The sequence below is a fragment of the Thunnus thynnus genome, chromosome 4, assembly GCF_963924715.1.
Source record: "Thunnus thynnus chromosome 4, fThuThy2.1, whole genome shotgun sequence".
Classification (NCBI taxonomy): Eukaryota; Metazoa; Chordata; class Actinopteri; order Scombriformes; family Scombridae; genus Thunnus; species Thunnus thynnus.
The window spans coordinates 32,969,858-32,987,548 of record NC_089520.1 but is presented as its reverse complement, the minus strand read 5'-3'; the positions used below and the strand labels follow the sequence as shown (position 1 = coordinate 32,987,548).

General features: G+C 40.0%; 1 protein-coding gene across 2 annotated transcripts; it reads left to right on the top strand.

Moving 5' to 3' along the window:
• Positions 1-1,108: 1,108 nt before the first annotated feature.
• Positions 1,109-15,665, top strand: cldn19 (claudin 19). 2 transcript variants are annotated; one of them, XM_067588386.1, is made up of 5 exons: positions 1,109-2,095; positions 7,194-7,358; positions 7,715-7,799; positions 9,960-10,106; positions 14,108-15,665. In XM_067588386.1, exons 1-5 carry the CDS (start codon positions 1,873-1,875, stop codon positions 14,142-14,144), a joined length of 657 nt encoding a protein of 218 aa, XP_067444487.1. In that variant the 5' UTR covers positions 1,109-1,872; the 3' UTR covers positions 14,145-15,665. The 2 variants fall into 2 exon arrangements, with proteins under 2 accessions (XP_067444487.1, XP_067444486.1); XM_067588385.1 differs by having other exon boundaries at positions 1,119-2,095; positions 14,653-15,665.
• Positions 15,666-17,691: the final 2,026 nt, after the last annotated feature.

Below are 17,691 nucleotides of genomic sequence, written 5' to 3'. Positions count from 1 at the left end.
GTATGGCTTTTTCTATCCATATATATATGTGTGTGTGTGTGTGTGTATGTGTGTGTGTAGTGAAGGGTTTTCAAAGACATGCTTGCTGCTGGATAAGTGGGGTCACATGCATGTTCACATGTTCTGGTGTTTTTTGTGATGTTGTAGTAGATCAAGTTGAAGTTGAAGTTCAAGGTTGAATTGGTAGGAGAGGTAAGAAAAGAAACAAAAGGGTAGACAGAAAAAAAGAAGCAACCAAGTTAGAAAAAAATCAAAGGTGCAGAGAAATGGTTGCTCATTAAAACACAACAATCCCGTAAACAGCCTTCTTCCCTTATGCTTTTCCAATGACTCTGTCTTGTTCTCTGTATTTCTACAATTCATTCTTAGGTGAATTTACCCAAAGTCTTTTAAAAACAGCTGTGAGAGTATCAGCAAGAACATGCTTGTTGTGTAGACAGACTGTGTGTGTGTGTGTGTGTGTAAGCACAGGGTGGGGGTGAGACATGTCTCTTACAGATGTGAGAAAACGGCCATGTCTCTGAGACCGAGTGTGTTGACGGTCTAATTGGCAGAATAGAATTATTGAGTTAGTCTGAAGTGAATTGAAGGTAATTTAATGAGTAGAGTTAAAGGAGAGCTGACAGGGCGCGCAACTGTGGGAAAACAGGTTTCTACTCTCTCCACAGACACAAAAGACTGGAGTGTGTCTGCGTTTACAGCTCGCAAGGATGTACAGTCGGGTGAACTCTCACTCGTACTCTCTCTCTTTCTCTCTCTTCATTTGTTGGGGTTGCCATGGTGATGTGGGAGGCTTGTCTCGGCGGCCCATAATTTCCAGAGAGCCTGTCTGGATGTGACACGTCCTTTTCAGCTGGGCATTGTTTAGATGCTGATTTACGTGTGTTTGTTGCACTTTACCACCACCTCCTCCACACCTCCAGGTGGGCGGCAAACTTTCAAAGGATCAATACATCCAGTACATAAAGCAGCATGCTGACGTGTTGTTTGGTTGACAGGTTTGATTAAATGATTTGGATACAATTAGAAAATCTTAAATTGGATTAGAACAATTTTGCTAGAAATGTTTGAATCTTTTTCATAAATGAACTTGTCGTTATGACTTTACCTATGCTGCTTCTTTGCCTGTTTGGAGCAGTCCTTATTTTCCCAACCAGCCCATCCCTCTTCCCTCCCAGTAGGCGTTCCTACAACACAGAAGAGTCCAATCACAGCCAAGCCCTTTACCCCATCCCTCCGTGGTCAGCCTGTTAAGGACTTTTTTGTGTTCACATGTTTTTTTCCTTCTCTTTTTACTTTTTTTTTTCTTCTACCCCTCATTGAGCCACTTGAGCCTGGAGCAGATGGAAAGATTGTAGTGGGGGGAAAGTAAGCGAGCAACAGAGAAAGAGAGAGAATTGGAAGAAGCCATGCAGAGATTGAGGCAGCCCAGCGACGATGCTTGATGAACTGAGCCACTGACCACCAGAAAGACTTTCTTCCACTTTGATTTAACACCAGAGAGACCAAAGAATCAGACAGGAAAACCCTGAGGAGAGACACTGACTCATCGTCCCAGCTGACGGGCAACAAGGAGCCCAGGACGTGGGGAGAAAAAGAAAGAAAGAAAGAAAGAGCTAGAGATAAGGAGAAAGAGGGGAGTTCTACAGATGAGAGTTAAAGCAGAGAGGCAGAAGGAGATGCTCAGAGGGACCAGATAGTGAAGAGAAAAGTGAGACAATTCACAGGATTGCTGCAGGTGTTGTTGTCTTCAAAGACTGCTCAAAGAAAGGGTGACACACCAGGGTCACCCGAACAAAAGCTGCTGCAAGTAAAACAGGGAAAAGAAAAAGTGAGCCCAGGCAGAAGTAAAGAGACTAGAGCTAGAGAAGGATGGCCAACTCAGGTCTCCAGTTGTTGGGTTATTTCCTGGCATTGGGTGGCTGGATCGGCATCATCTCCACCACCGCTTTGCCCCAGTGGAAGCAGTCATCGTACGCCGGTGATGCCATCATCACAGCTGTGGGTCTGTATGAGGGGCTGTGGATGAGCTGCGCCTCGCAGAGCACAGGACAGGTGCAGTGCAAGATCTTTGACTCCATGCTCTCGCTGGACAGTGAGTACGATGTTTCAAATTGGCTCGACAAAACCTGACTGTCTAACTTGTAGTGGCTTCTACTTTCTCTAGCTGTTAGTGTTACTGACCCCCCTCCTAGACATTCTACCAACTATTTGATAAAACTTCTTCTCATGGGATTGTATGTCATCATAAGCATATTTTGAGTTGATGATCATTATTATATTTGAGGCATGACAAAACGAACAAAATATGGAAAAATCTTAGTGGGGTGGGGTGGGGGGGTTATCTTTGTAGCTGATGAAATGATGTTTATTGTGTAATTTGTCAGATGATGGAAAAGCACAATTAAAATTCAAGCGAGACAATAATCTTCTAATGCATCACCAAGAAAGGTTTATCCAATTATTTTAATCACACTCTATTCTTAATACTTTATTCTCACATTCTCAAATTGCTTTCTTTCTTGGCTGCCCTCATTGAATTTTATTTCATAAAAAAACAATAGTCTTACTGATAAAGCAGTGAGTTTTGATCAGCCAGGATGACAAAAGTGAGACCCACTGGAAACTTCTGCCTTCACTCAGTCTTCCCAAGAAATATCTGTTGTGCTGTATGACAAACCACTACAGTTATTGAAGCTGACCCATTAATTTGGCCGCATGTATTAATCAGCAGCAAACACTGAAGGAAAACAACTCCCTGAGCCCTCTCTATCTGTGACACATTAAACTTAGAAGCTGTAAATCACAATTAAAATGCTGCTGTTAGCACGTTTAATGAAGTTCAAATCAGCCTTTGAAACTCCAAAACATCATAAAACGTAATGTGTCAGCAGTGGGGAGGGGTTCAGGAATGTGGGGTTCAGACATAAATTAGCTCAGAATATGAGCCTCCTGTCATCTCCAATCTGTAAGTGGGACCTAGTGACTCATAATTAATAGAACACAGATTATATGAATCCATCCATCTACTGGCTGCTTAAATCATCCTATTAGAGATTCTAATGAAAGACTACAGGGGGGTGGGCTCGGTCAGGAGTGATTTTCAAAAAAACAATTGAACACTTTGAATTTGTCTGTTTTTCTCTGTGGTGAGTGGTGTTGCTTATGCTTCCTGATGTGGCACGCTTGCCTTGGAGAAACAAATGAGGCACTTTGCAAACATTTTGGTGTCTTGGTGAGTCATTATATCAAAACATTTTCTGTGGTGTTTTGTGTGACGGGTGCTGGAGCTGATCTCCCATCTCCTTTGGTTCATTGCAGCAATAAGAACAGCGTATTGTCCTTGCAGATGAATAGGGGCTGTTAGGAGAAGAAAAGGGCAGTGTTGAGCCAAACACCAGAGATATTCCCAGAATGCGCTCTGTCTTCCCCACACGCTCACATTGTTCCAGTTGTTCGTTAACACACCCAGCGAGTACAGATTCAGAGTAAAGACCAACACTGAAAACCTTTCGAAAGAGTTGACTATATATATCCGTCTGTACAAACACAGAACTGAGAGGTTGAGCAAAGCGTTCTTGATCAATCACAGGTTTACTCAGGTGTTTCCCAGACAGATCATATTGCTAAGAAATGGAGCAGATCAGCATCTAATCATGTGCCCGTGGGTCAGAGAAGTCACTGCAGGTCTGAATCTTGATTAAACACTCCTCTGGTGTTGGTTTGATGCAGCAGTGAGAGTTCTGTAGGAACGTGGCTACATTCACAGCAGGAGCAGCATGTGACGGTGGGTGTAATTGTTCACCAGACTGTGCTGCACTCTCCTGATGCGGCCAAGCAGCAGAAGTGGAAGCTGTTGGATCTGCTGCTTGTTTACTGAGCATTTTGCTCAAGTAGGAGATGATGATCAGGATAAGACACGGTTGGGAAGGTATTAGCTGTTATTGTTAGAAGAGTGGGGATGGTGGTGCTGAAAGGACAGTTCTTAAGAGCCACAGATGTATGAACATGATATTAAAAACACATTGACCCTGCCAATTTTGCTGAGAAAACAATCTCACGATAAGGTCCATTTAGTAACTGTTCTGGAGCTTTTGATAATAATTATATGGTCTTCATCAGCAGATGGTGTTTGCCCAGTTGTCACGAAATTGTAAAGGTTCAAATTTCCATTCGTTATGAGCACTTTAAGGGCTTCTTGTCTATATTAAATTTTCAACTTTCTTATTATTACTGGAAAAGTATCTCTGATGGGCTGGTGCTCAGGATCAATCGTGGCAGTTAATTATAATATCACAATGGCAAATATACAATGGGAGGTTATGGTTTTGTATTCAGAATAGCAAGTGAGGTGGTGTGATGTGCATCAGCCCACACAGCATCCAGTAGTAGCAGCTACTCCAGTGCTCTACTGGAACAAATGTTTCTTTCTGTCTCATTTGTTGGCTTGAAGAGTTTGGATAATTGTGATACCACTTTGTATGCTTAAACATGAACTCAAGAAAAGGAAATTGGTTAATGAAGACTTAATTTTTGGCAAATGAAGTGTGGTAATATGATAAAGAATATCATATTAGTCTATTTGTGCTTTGAATTTGGTGAAAAACTGGATCTGGATTTGGCTGGAATCACACATAAGTTTTGTTTTATGGTTGGGTAGTGAGTGGGTGAACACATATTACGTACGAAAGAGTCACAAGTGACCTCACAATGGGATCTTACAGTGCCTACACACACACCAGCAAGCACACACACTCATTGAAAGCTTGTGGCTGGCACCGCCAACCTTGGCACTGGAAAGAGAGGGCCTAGTGGGTGAGCCAGCCTCCCCCCACCCACCTCCCCTTTTCCCCCTAACCTCTCCTTCACCCCAAAGGCCCTCGAACTCCCTTCTGGTTTGTCACTGACTGAACTGGTCAAAATAGTGTCATTTAGCTTCAGCCTAAACCCCCGCACACTCTCAGAAGAAAACAGGAATGTCCAGAGTGGATGAAAGAAAAGAAAATCAAACCTCTCTCTGTTGAAGACCATTCAGATGCTCCTTCAAAAGGAGCTGTGGAGCCATAAATCAGACTTCAAAGATGGTTCCATCCTCTTCCTCCCATCATAAGTCCCTTCAGATCAGCTTCTGAAATGCTACTTTACTGCTGTACCATGAATGATGGTGTGTGTATTTCTGTCACAATGACAAATGATGACTTTAGGTTCTTGCTCAGGCTGTTGCTCAACAGCTCTTTTTGAAGTGACTTTCTTTTTCTTGTACATATAGTCACATTCCTTTCTATTTTAATATAGTTACACGGGACAATTTGTTTTCAACCTTCAAAACAGTAATTTGACAAAAAGCCTTCAGTCAAGATTCACTTACTTGCTTTTTTCCAGGTTTGCAAACCATGATATGTGGTTGAAATCCAGCAGAAAGATTTAGGTTTTTCTAGTTATCCAGTTTCTAATTTATGTAGTTATTGTAGTTGAGTGTGAAAGGTCATTCTTGACTTTGGAAGCAGTAGTTAGCACTCTGAAGACCATGAGATGTGGTTGAAAGCTTTGTAAAAAAGCTTAAGTACTATCACACTGTGTCCTACTCTGTTCAATTCTAGGTGAGCATAAAATCTGATTCTTGACCTTGGATCACTAGCCCACTAGCTTTTTCTCTGGAGCTCTGTAAAACATGAGATGCTGTTGAAAGCGCCAAAAAAAATCTAGTAAATGGACCTTGAGTAAAGACTATTTAAGATTTTTCTTGTTAAATTTTTCTATTCTATTCTCATCTAGTTGAGTCATTGTTGACTGAGGAAACAGCTAGTTTGACAAAAAAAGTCAAACTAGCTGTTATTGAAGACTGTGAGATGTGGTTAAAAGCTCAGGTAAAACTATTCTATTCTATTCTATTTTATTCTATTCTAGTAGAGTGTGACAGTTTGAGTCTTAAATTAAGGTCCATCTATCAGCTTTTCTCTGGAGCTTTAAAGACCATGAAATATGGTTGAAAGCTCCAGAAATAAAACTCATAAGTGGACCTTGAGGCATGATTCTTTTTTGTCAAGCTTTCCTATTGCATTTTATTCTATTCAGTTTGTTTTTCTGCTCTAGTCTTTTCAGTGATTGTGGTTCTGATGTAATTTGAGTTTGTCTCCTCTGATGTATGAACACTTGCCTGCACTTCAAGTCATTGTTCTTTGAAGGCAATGCCTGTGACCTTCACTGTTAAACCTGTATGGATAAGCTCAGTTATGTTTACTGTAATTACCATATATGTCAGCTCTGTCACATATCAGACCCAGGATATTGGAATTTGCATGTTTTCTACCGCTGCTGGGATTTCAACAATCCCCTCGCTTGTTGTAAATCAGATGCACTCCATCAGTATTTTGACAGTGTCATTAAGCGCTTAACATTGCGTTTGCATTAACACATTTGTGATCGGCTGTGTTTGAGGCAGTTATGTCTGATCGCTGTGGCGACAGCTCCGCGAAAACAATCTTGCTTTGTGACAAAGCCACACTAATCCCACTGTGTGAAACATGTAAAGCAGGCCCTCCTACAGCTGCTCCGTGTGAGAGGGAGTTGTGTGTTTCATCTGTGTCTATTCCACCTACTACAGTAACTCTGTGTCTGTGCACATATTGTGTATTTGTACATATGTGTGTTGTATGTGTGTGTGTGTGTCTGTGTGTGTGTGTGTAAATATGGTTAAATATGTTCCTCCCACTAAGTTATGTGAGCGCTGAGGCCTGTGTGGGCAGCACATTAGATTTTTCAGAAGGCAAAACCACTGTGGAATGATTTGGTGAAGTTTTGGAGGATAATTTAAGGTCCCAGAGCTTGGCCAAGAAATTCACCTCTGGAAATAAAGAGAAAGTTGGAATAATAAATAGGACAGTGGTGGACTCTCCCTAATGATAAATACATATCATAAATACATGTGGTCTCCCATCAATCCTGCAATGTGTGTGTAGCGTCATTCCCTTATAATGATCACTTTTATGTCCAGAAATGTTTTATTGATGTGATGAACTTAAAGCCTCTTCTTTATTTGTTTTCTCATTTCCTCACCACTTTTCTCCCTCTTCTTTACTTCCTCTGGTTTTCTCCCTCACTTTCTCTCATATCTGCTGTTGCATCACTATCATTCACTGCTCTGTGCTCCATTCTGCTGTCCCTCCCTCCTCCTTTTCCCGTCCGCCATCTAGTCCACATCCAGACATGTCGGGCCCTGATGGTGGTGTCAGTACTGCTGGGCTTTATCGGTATGATCGTCAGCGTGGTGGGCATGAAGTGTACAAAGGTGGGAGATAACAACCCGGCCACCAAGACCCGCATCGCTGTGACTGGAGGAGCTCTCTTCCTTCTTGCAGGTGTCATTTCTGGTTGTTTTTTTAAAACAAGAGACCTAAGCTGTGTTCTATTAATGTTGTGTTCAGTTTGCAAACAGAATTATACTGCAGTTGTTTCTATCTCCTTCAATCAGTGCATTTAACGAAAGTGGTCCGGCATTTTTCTGGCCTGAATCTCTCACCGGGGGTTTTCTGGGTAATTAGAGTCCCTGCTGTAAACAGGAAGTGGTCATTTTAGAGGCATTAGCAGCTGACCTCAGGCATAAACCACAAGCCCAGGGATGAAAATCAACTAAACAAGGATTCCCCAGTTCATACAGTGAATGTTTACTGTCTTAATTGATACAGAGAACTAATACAGTTCAATACATCTGCAGGTCTATGTACACTGGTGTCTGTGTCCTGGTATGCCACTCAGGTGTCCTATCAGTTCTTCAACCCAAATACACCGCCCAACGCCAGGTATGTAGAACACCTGTTGCCAAGCTCTTTACTCTAACAATTGTTTTGTAGGTGCCTTCAAGAAAGGCATTTAACACTGAATTATTATGGTAAAACATACTAACTTAGATGGGAGATTATACGTGTAACCTTTCCTTTGTAGTTCTTTGCTTTAAATACTTTTGACTTTCTGTCAGAAATATTGGATATTGTTTTCAAGTTTTGAGGTCAACAATGATTGATGGTAAATATGACATATTTTAGCATATTTAGGTCTTCTTGAAGACCCCTTTCACTGTCATTATTATTAATATTGGCTGAGATAATGCTTGTTTTTAGGCAATAGAGATAAATACTCCCAGCTGCCTCACATAAAAAACTAATTGGAAGTTTTGTCATAGACCTAGTATCATACAATCTAATTGGTTTACCTCTCTTTGCCAACTGCTAACTGTACAGTGTGCACACATGAAACACTGGACACTGTCGTACACAGGATGTGGGTGCCTATGGGGACACCAGACATTTTTAATCTCATCTGTTGTGTTGTTAAGATACTCAAAACTCAAATTAACTCTCAAAAGAGTTGCAACAGTCACAATATAACCAGTGTAACTGTGAGAATATCTCATATATATCCCAAAACAACATGAGACCACCGCTATAAAGCTAGCATCTACTTGCCACTAAGTTCGCACAACAGCCAAGATAATATTTTATTGGGCTAACATTTCTGCTGTGTCAGACAGGAACAAGCAAACACAATAGTGTGTGTTCAGTACACAGCAATGAACAAAAGCTGCTTTTTGAGCTGTTTCACAAAATAGTCCCAGAACTCAGGAACAAAAGCAAATCTTTGGTGCAGTTGTGTTTCCACTGTATCTAAAAAATGACAAGCATTAAATAGATAAAGCAAATAACAAAGTGATGGCCTCATCTGAGACTTCATTTTGCATATAGTGAGAAAAAACTGTGATGTTTGTCTGAATTGAAGCTGAAAACAAAGAGAGAAAGAAAGAAACTGACAGAAAGATGCAAGTCTCTAAAATCACAACGAGCTAAGTGTGCAGCCTACATGACAACATTGAAACAATTTGAAAGTTTGAAGTTTTCTCTCCTTTCTCTCACTCTATCATTAATTGGTCTCCCTCTCAGGCTCCTTTAATCTTGTTTGTTGACATATTTGACAACTCTAGCCTTATCTCATGTTTTTAGACCAGTCTGAAGCTGGCTATTTTATTATTTTTTTTAATTAGAGGGAATTCCCATCCTTATTCCTAATATTGATTCTATCGACAAACACTGATTGCTTGCAGTCTATTTAAATGCTGTAAACTAGTCATAGCATTTGCGAGGCTCTTTGATCAGTCTGATGTTCAGCACTGCAGACATCTTCCTATAGTTCCAGGAAGATTAAAAAGTATTGCTTTGTATTGTAGGCAACAAACAGGGCTAGCTTTAATTGTTAGCATTTCCTGATTATTGATGATACACATGGTTAGCTTTAGCTGCTAACTGTTTTATGGCTGATAGACATGAGTAAATGATAAACATGATAAACATTAGCTTCTAACAGTTACAAATTATGGCAAATGAATATGGCTAGCTTTAACAGCTAACAGTTCCTAATTATGGCTGATACAAATGTAGATATACATTAGCTGTTTTATGTTGCTAGGTAGCAGAGCTAATATTGTTTTAGAGGCACTTTAAATCAACAAAGTAGAAGCCAATTTTCACTGATCAAGCAACTTAGTCTTCAATATCACATTTTAAAAGTTAAGTGAATTCTGTTCATTTATATCACTATCAGCTATTGTCTTACCTTTAGCATGTCGTGATACAAAAAGACGGAAGGATTTGTCTGATGTGGAGGTGGGCTTACTAAACATATGTGGTGGCATACTCTTGAGACATCATCATCACAGTTTGAGGTTGCAAATAGGTTAAGTGACGTTTAAGTAACAACTACTTAAGTCACAAGGTCCTTTCTTGGATATTCTTGGCTATTTCATTGATAAAAATGCTTGAATATTCTTGTCTTGTTTTTAACTTTCAGCAAGTCAGAGCTAACCATAAAAAAAATCTTAAGGGAAGTGAAACCAGCAAACTCTGGTACACAAAGCCATACTTACCTGTCCTCCTTACATACTTTTCCTTCCTCTCTCCTCTCCTGTACAGGTATGAGTTTGGCTCGGCCCTATTTGTGGGCTGGGCGGCGGCCAGTCTGACAGTACTGGGCGGCTCCTTGCTGTGCTGCTCCTGCTCCAAAGACGACATGAGAGTGCAGCAATATTATCGCCAATCACAGCCTTCCACAGCCAGGGAGTACGTGTAAACCCCACCCCCCTCCAGCAGTCACCCAAACAGAGAGCAGAGGACACGCTTGGCACCAGCCCCCTTTATTCAGATTATGCCTGCTAAAACAAAAACAAAAACACGATCATGCGCACACATATGAACACAATTATGTAGCACTCACACGGGCATATACAGACACAGGTACTTATATATACACTATTATATGCAAACATAATATGCACCACTAGGATGTCATACTGTGGCAAAAAAAATGCTCTTTTGATAATGAATAATCTTTCATAACTTATCTGTGAGCAGAACATACAGTTCATATTACATGTCAATCATCTAGCTACAAATATAAGCTTGTGTTGTGAATGGAAACCTCTCATGTTCCTTAATGTCATTATTTAATCTACTTGAAAGTGCAGCTGCTTAAATTTGACTCCAAAAATTACAATTACAATCACTCTGTGGGACCTATTTTCTGAGAGATTGAAACAAATCGATTGGATTCTTGGTACAGACAAAATTACAGTTAAGGTGAATTGAAAGGCAAAAGAAAAGGTGTATCACAGCAGATACCCAGAGAGAATGGACATGGAGCTAGACATAGTGGTACTGCACAACTCGCCAAACTTATATTAGCAAGTCCTATGCTTCCTGGTTGGAGCTGCATCTGTGTTTTGCCTCCATATTGCTTTGTGTATTCACACTCCACTTGTGCAGTTAAGTTGTGTAAAGGGGGAGTCCAAACCACTGTACAAAAACTAGGAGAAGTCAATGAGTAGCTGCTCTGCTGCTGTGCAAGAACCAGAGGTTGGTTTATACAGTTTCACCCAGGACAAGTCAGTTAGGTCGTGATCACAGAGGACACTGGTTTTTCCTGCTCAAGCTCAAAGCACAGCTGCTGGTAAACAGAAAGTGAGGCACAAGAGCTCTTACAGTTAGTTTTACTGCTGTGCAACTATCCAGTTAGCTACCGCAGGGACAAAGATGAATGATGTTTTTAAAAAAAGGGCAAGATAAAGTTAACTGCCTGTTTTTTGTTGGTGAAAAGGGAAGACGCCCATTTTAAAATCAAGAATGTAGATAAAGTTTAGTTCACTTTATTCACATGTAGGACAGGACCATAGTCAGAATGCTAGAAATATTGAAGTCATGAGTCCAACTCAGCCTCCCTGACCCCCCACATAACACTATTTCAACACTTATTCATATTTTACATACACAATTACCTGTTCAGTTATATTATCTCTATATTAAGCAAAGTTGGGGGACTGCTGAATCTGCTTTTAAATATTTTTTGTTAAGTAGTAAATTTAATAAGATCCTCAGTACCAGTCAAAAGTTTGGACACACTCTCTCATTCAGGAGTGTCCAAACTTTTGAATAGTACTGTTCGTGTGATTAAATCAACCAAAATGACAATAAAGAAGCAGGTGTGTTCAGTCGTCCTATGTAATCAAGGCCTGAGGCAGCCATTTTACACAACAATCACTCGATGAGAACCACAATCTTACCTGCAGGAGTGGAGATGAATTGTTAGCAATAGGTGTCTGCTTAGATTGTAATGAGTGTGAATGCCATTGATTATCATTTCACCATTTTACTTAGAGAAAGTAGAGGTTCTCATTGACACATCATCACGCTCCATTTACTAACACCATCAATCCAGATTCAGATTCACTCCTTCATCTCATGATCTCTTGTATAACCGAACCAATATCTAAGATCTACACTATTTCAAATACTTCTCATATAAGTATCATATAATCATAAGCTATAAGACAGTGGTACAATATTACACATCATTTAACAGTGGATCATATGATAACACCATGCTTATCACAGTTGTAAATAAACCATGTCATATTTAACTTCACTCTAGAAGACACTATTTGATTTATTACATATAGTGATTACAGACATTTTGAAAACCACTGACTACTCCAGTAGGATGGTCTCCATTACATATATGCAGCATTCCACATTAAAGCCTGTAAAACTCAACAGCGGGTCTCAATTGGCTCTCGAGGTCCCCCTTGATGCTCCCACATCACTTTGCCTTCATTTGTGTTTCTCAAAGAGCTGGTCCATCACTGTTCCAGATAATAAAGCCATTAACCTTTCTTAGAATTGCTTCTGGTCCCCCCATTTCCCAGTCATACGGCCTCTCTTCTTGGTAGACACTTGTTTGTGGAGTGCTCTTTTATTCTCAGATTGGGGGGAGTAGGTCTATAGGAAATTCCTTGGTCCCTTTAAATAAAGGGGGATGTCAGGCGTCACTAGTCTGTCAGTAGCAGCTGTGCTTTCAATAGGGATTGCTCAACAACAAGTCTGATAAAAAACTACCTGTAAAGCTTTGTCCAAAGAAAATAAAATATACATTTAAAGGAATACTTAAACATTTTGGGAAATACACCTATTCGCTTTCTTGCTGATAGTTTGATGAGAGGATCGATACCACTCTGATGCAGGATCTATCTAATTAGTGAACTTTATAGGCACTGGTAGGCTGTTTTTGAGCCACTCTAGGGATAGCACAATGTCAGTCACATGGCCAGTTAACGAATTTTGTCCAGATTGAAATATCTTGGCAACCATTGGATGGATTGCCAAATTTTGGTAATCTCCTGACTTTTCCTCTAGTGCCACCATGAGACTGACGCATGTTTTCATCTAACATCATCAGGTCCAATACTTTGGTTTATGATCAAATACTTGGAAAAGTAATGGCATTCTCATCATCCTCAACTGGACTTTGTGTTAAGTGCCAATAAGCTAATGTTAGCATGCCAAGATGGTGATCTTGGTAAAAGTTATACCTGCTAAACATCAGCTAGTCAGTTAGCATTATCATTGTGAGCATGTTAGCATATTAACATTAGCCTTTAGCTGAGCCTAAGCCTCACAGAGCTGCTAGTGGCTGTAGACTCTTTGGGCCAAATCCACAAAAGGATTGCGTGGCTTTTGCAGCTGCTAAACCTGTGCAAATGAGACAAAAAGATGGCGTGTAATTAACAGAGCACCCGCAAAGGGTGAAATGCACCACAAACTGCTCTGCCAAGCAAATATAGTCATGTTGCGCCTCTTCCATTTGCATGTATGTAAATAAGGTAATATCCATACATTCAGTGCAAAATTAGTCCCTTTCTATGCACATAAGCATTGTTGCAAAAACAGTCTAATTCACCAAGACCACCACTAATTGCCACGCGCAATTAGGGTGAAGTTATTAAGATTGTTGGTGTTAACTGCACTCACACTCACTCTGTCTCTCTGTCTCTCTGTCTCTCTCTTCAAATCTTCAAGCTTGTGAGGTTTGAATGATATTGAATGATATTATTGGCGAAATCTACAGTCAGACATGGGGGGGAGGGGGGGGGGGGGGGGGGGGGGGGGTGATCAAGTGCGGTTTATGGGTTTATTATTGCAAAATCTTTTGTGAAAAGGACCTTCAAACGGGGCAGATTGTGGGTGCAAATGCTGTGCAGTTGATGGGTGCAATCCATTCTTTGTAGATTTGGCTGTTGCCCCGGCTTCCAGTCTTTATGCTAAGCTAACTGACTGTTGTCTCTACTTTCATATTTAGTGTACAGACATGATAGTGGTATCAGTCTTCTCATCTAACTCTCTGCAACAAAGAGAATATTTGTATTTCCAAAATATCAAAATATTCCTTTAAAGTGCCGATGAAATTACAGCTAACTACAATACAGACTGAAAAATCTGACGTCATGTGCTGTGTTTAACCTTTACCATCATTGTTAATATTTATTTGAAACATGTAATCTCTTTAACTTGTAGATAACTGGCCAGCTGACATGTAGCATCATCTTCCATGTTCCCACTCACTGACTTTCCGCCCTTTTCACTAACAATTTACAGTTGTTGAACATCCTGCTGGCTTTCTAACACTTCATCGCTGTTGTGAGAATCTGAGAGGTCTTGTTGTGTCTCTTATTTCCCCTCCTGTCCTCTAATCCTGTTCTTCTCCGACTGTCTTCTTCTCTCCTCTAATTCAGGGCAGAGTTGTTGAGTGAAACTAGTTTCCCTGACTGATCAGCCCCCGCCTTTTTATCGAGGACTGTCCGACTGTCCAACCACTGTCTTCCCTTTTTTCCTGTTACCTCTTAGACCCCAAATTTGGACCTCTTGTAGTAGAATATTTCCCTTTCCACAGTACTACATCTGCACCTTATCAGTTTTAATGGGAACCAAGATGCATTTTCTTCTCCCATTTTTGCCACCCTCTGAGCCTTTTCTGTAAATATGGACTCTTAAAGGACATGTGATCAGACCTTCTCTTTCAGAAATGAGGTGGCCTCATCCATTTCAACCTGTCAACCCTCTACTACACCTCCCACACCCCTCTCTGTCCCATTCTTAGCTGAAAGCTAACACTGAGTTGAAACATGTGGTTTGTTGCGCTGATTTATTATTTCACTTATATCCTATGACTTCTGGGTTTATTGTTTTCTTTTTTGTAAATGTGTCTTTTGGGTTTGTTTTGTTTCGCTGTGACTGTACTTTGACTGAAACATGTCTTTTTTTCCCTTTTGAATTGCAGACCAAATGTTAAAAGTACCCCACCAGAGAAAAGGGAGCAGTACTTGTAGTTTGGGAGAGTCTTCTGGCCTTACCATGGTTTAGATTCTGTCAACAGACAAAACCCTCTCACTGAGGAATTCAAAACAGACAGACATCATTAAAGTGAAGTCGAGAGTTTATGAACAACAGCCTTTCAAGCATATTGCAGCAACATAAATTAGAGTCTTTGTTGAAGAGTAAGAAATTGTTTGGGGGGTGGGGAGGGTTTGATAATATGTGTTTAGAAATAGTTGTTTCAGGGGGATTAAGAAAGATGTTATCTTTGTCTTGTCTGTTTTGTTGACTTTGGGAGAGACAGTTATTCAGGTTATGTTTTCTATAACATGTTAAAATGCCCGGGTGTATATACCACCTACTCTATTCCTATTCTTTTATTTTTCTTTTTTTTTTACTACATATATAATGTTTTACTACAGTGCCTTATAACACGTTTGTGCACATGTATGTTTTTGACTACATGGATTCTTTGTAGTATCACATCCTATCTGAGGGATGTGTGTCCATAGTTCCTCTGCCAGCAGTTCAGTATGCCTTTTTCTATTGTTGGCATTTTGTTGGATTTCTGAAAATGAATGTGAAGCTACTCTACAGTACCACTTATGAAACAACAGACATACATGTGATAGGTCTTCAGCATAATGTCTTATGCCACTCTTTGTAAGAAACTGCGTGCCTGTTTCCAAGTAGCCTGGATTGAGGATATACCCAGTGCATTCATATGATTTGGTGTGAATGACAGAGTCGTTGTATTGTCGACTCTGAAGGATGTACTGTACTGTGTGCTGTCTCTTGTACTAAGGAACGCCAGTTTTCTGAGTGTAAACAGTTCAAAAGCCCTTCTGATGCCTGCATTTATTTACCATGCCATTCCTTTCTCTAATATTTACCTCCTCGATGTTGTGTATCATCTCATTTACAGTATACCCCTGTCTGTTTCTTTTAGAATAAAGTAAACAGAGACATAAAAATGGATCTGGTTATGAGTCAGTGCTTTATTAGTTGTTTCCTAACTTTTCACCCTTGCCTGACTTTCACCCACTCCCCCCACTCATTCCTCTTCTCTGGCTCAAATACTTCTTTTGCACCCTGTTGTTCAATAATTGCAGACGTGGAATTCCACTTCTGCTCCACTGGACTGTGGCACATTCTCAAAGGTGGACTCACAAAGTTAACTTGCTCAGCCACTGCTACAACTGATACCAAGGCTCGAATGTTCTTGTTTTGTTGAGATTCAATATATATAAAATATTTGTTAAAGTTTGAAACTAAAGTTTAGTGTCTATCTGAGTGGTTGCAGGTTATTTTTGCAGGTATCAAATATTTTTTATTCCAGCAGGTGAAAGTGGTGCAAAACTCAAAAAGATTCTTAAAGAATGGGTTCAGATTTGTTCAAGTCAGTTTGAATACAATACTCACACGGCCATAAATACATTCATTCACTTGTCCATGAAGTCATCCCTCCAGATGTTACAACAGTTACAAAGGTGGAGGGAATCCAAAGTCTAAATGCACTCTAAAATTCAGCTGAAACTAATATGAGGCTTCAGCAGTCTGAGTTAGAATATAATAAACAAAACAATACCCACCCAGTTAGTTGATTCAGCTAAATTGTACTACTGATGCCCTCAGCTAAACTTTAGTGTGTATTTTTGCTTGGAACAAGGATTTTGGATTTTGTCCTGCCCATTTAACCCTCAAACACTGGAGACAGGATGCCACTCATTGTGAAATGAACCACATAATAACATCCTGGCGCCGTTGACAGCAACTCAAGAATTAAGAAACTGTGTGGACCTGGAGAAGCTGAAAAAGGTTCAACTTGAAAATGTCAGCCAATCACGTTCATTTTGATTTCCTCACATATGTTAAAAGCTGATTTTGGCGGTCAGCGGTGCCCTGATTCTGAATGATACATGTTTATCACAGTGTACCAGGACTTGAATAAGGAAACAAATCATGGAAACACATCAGGAAACAGGAAACGTTTTTACAAGTCTGTATAATGGCAGTGGGAGCAAATAACTGCCCAATCAGAGCTGAATATATCAATTATGTGCTGAACAATAAACGCGCCTGTAAGTTTCAGGCTGGTGAGAAACAATAGTCTGTCACTTTGAGTATCCAACAGGCAGTTTGTCACATTTTAGTCGTGTTAGGAAGGGATGAGTGACCACTAACTTTCAATGTGCATACAGGGGGCAGGGATATAAAAGGTAGCCGAATATTTCTTACTTAAGTAAAAGTAAGTTTAGTTGTGAAAAATTGAGTTAGATGAAAGAAAAATATAGGTTGTTTAAAATGTACTCTGAATAAATGCTACTGTGTTGCATTTTTTTTAAAGTGGTAGTGGTGGTTTCTCTGGTGCAGCTGCTGATTTGGCACATTTCTGACTTTGACTTTTTCATGAGACTTTTGCTCCTAAACTGGAAATGATGTGACTTAAAGTGCAGCAACATACAATACTTGAAATAAAAATTACTTAAGTAAAAGCAGAATTACTGGACACATGGGTGTATTGTATTAAGATAGACATGAAAGCATGTGAAACTCTTCTTCAGAAAATCACACAAGCGTAGAATAACATTCAAAGAATATGTGGACCTTTCAAATGTCTTTAAATTGATGCAGGTTCTTGTAGGTGAAACATTCTTTCAGTTTCAAAGCTGCGCTCATAAATGATCTTTTTACCAAAGAGGCAGACCATCCACAGGTTTGTATAAAGATGTAAAAGAAGGCAGTTTGAGAAAATGCACACCAGTGGTGGGAACAGAGCATGGATGTGAAATCTCACATACACCTGACATATACGGATGCATCTATGACTATACAGGCTGCTCCACAGTGTTGATATGTGTCATTCAAACCATTTAGACTGTCATGCAAAAAAAAACCCTACGTGGACATTTGCTCCAACTGTATTTACACTATACAGAAGCATTTCACAACAACTGTGATTTATGGTATTTAATGTATTGGCTTCACATCCACATACAGCAGA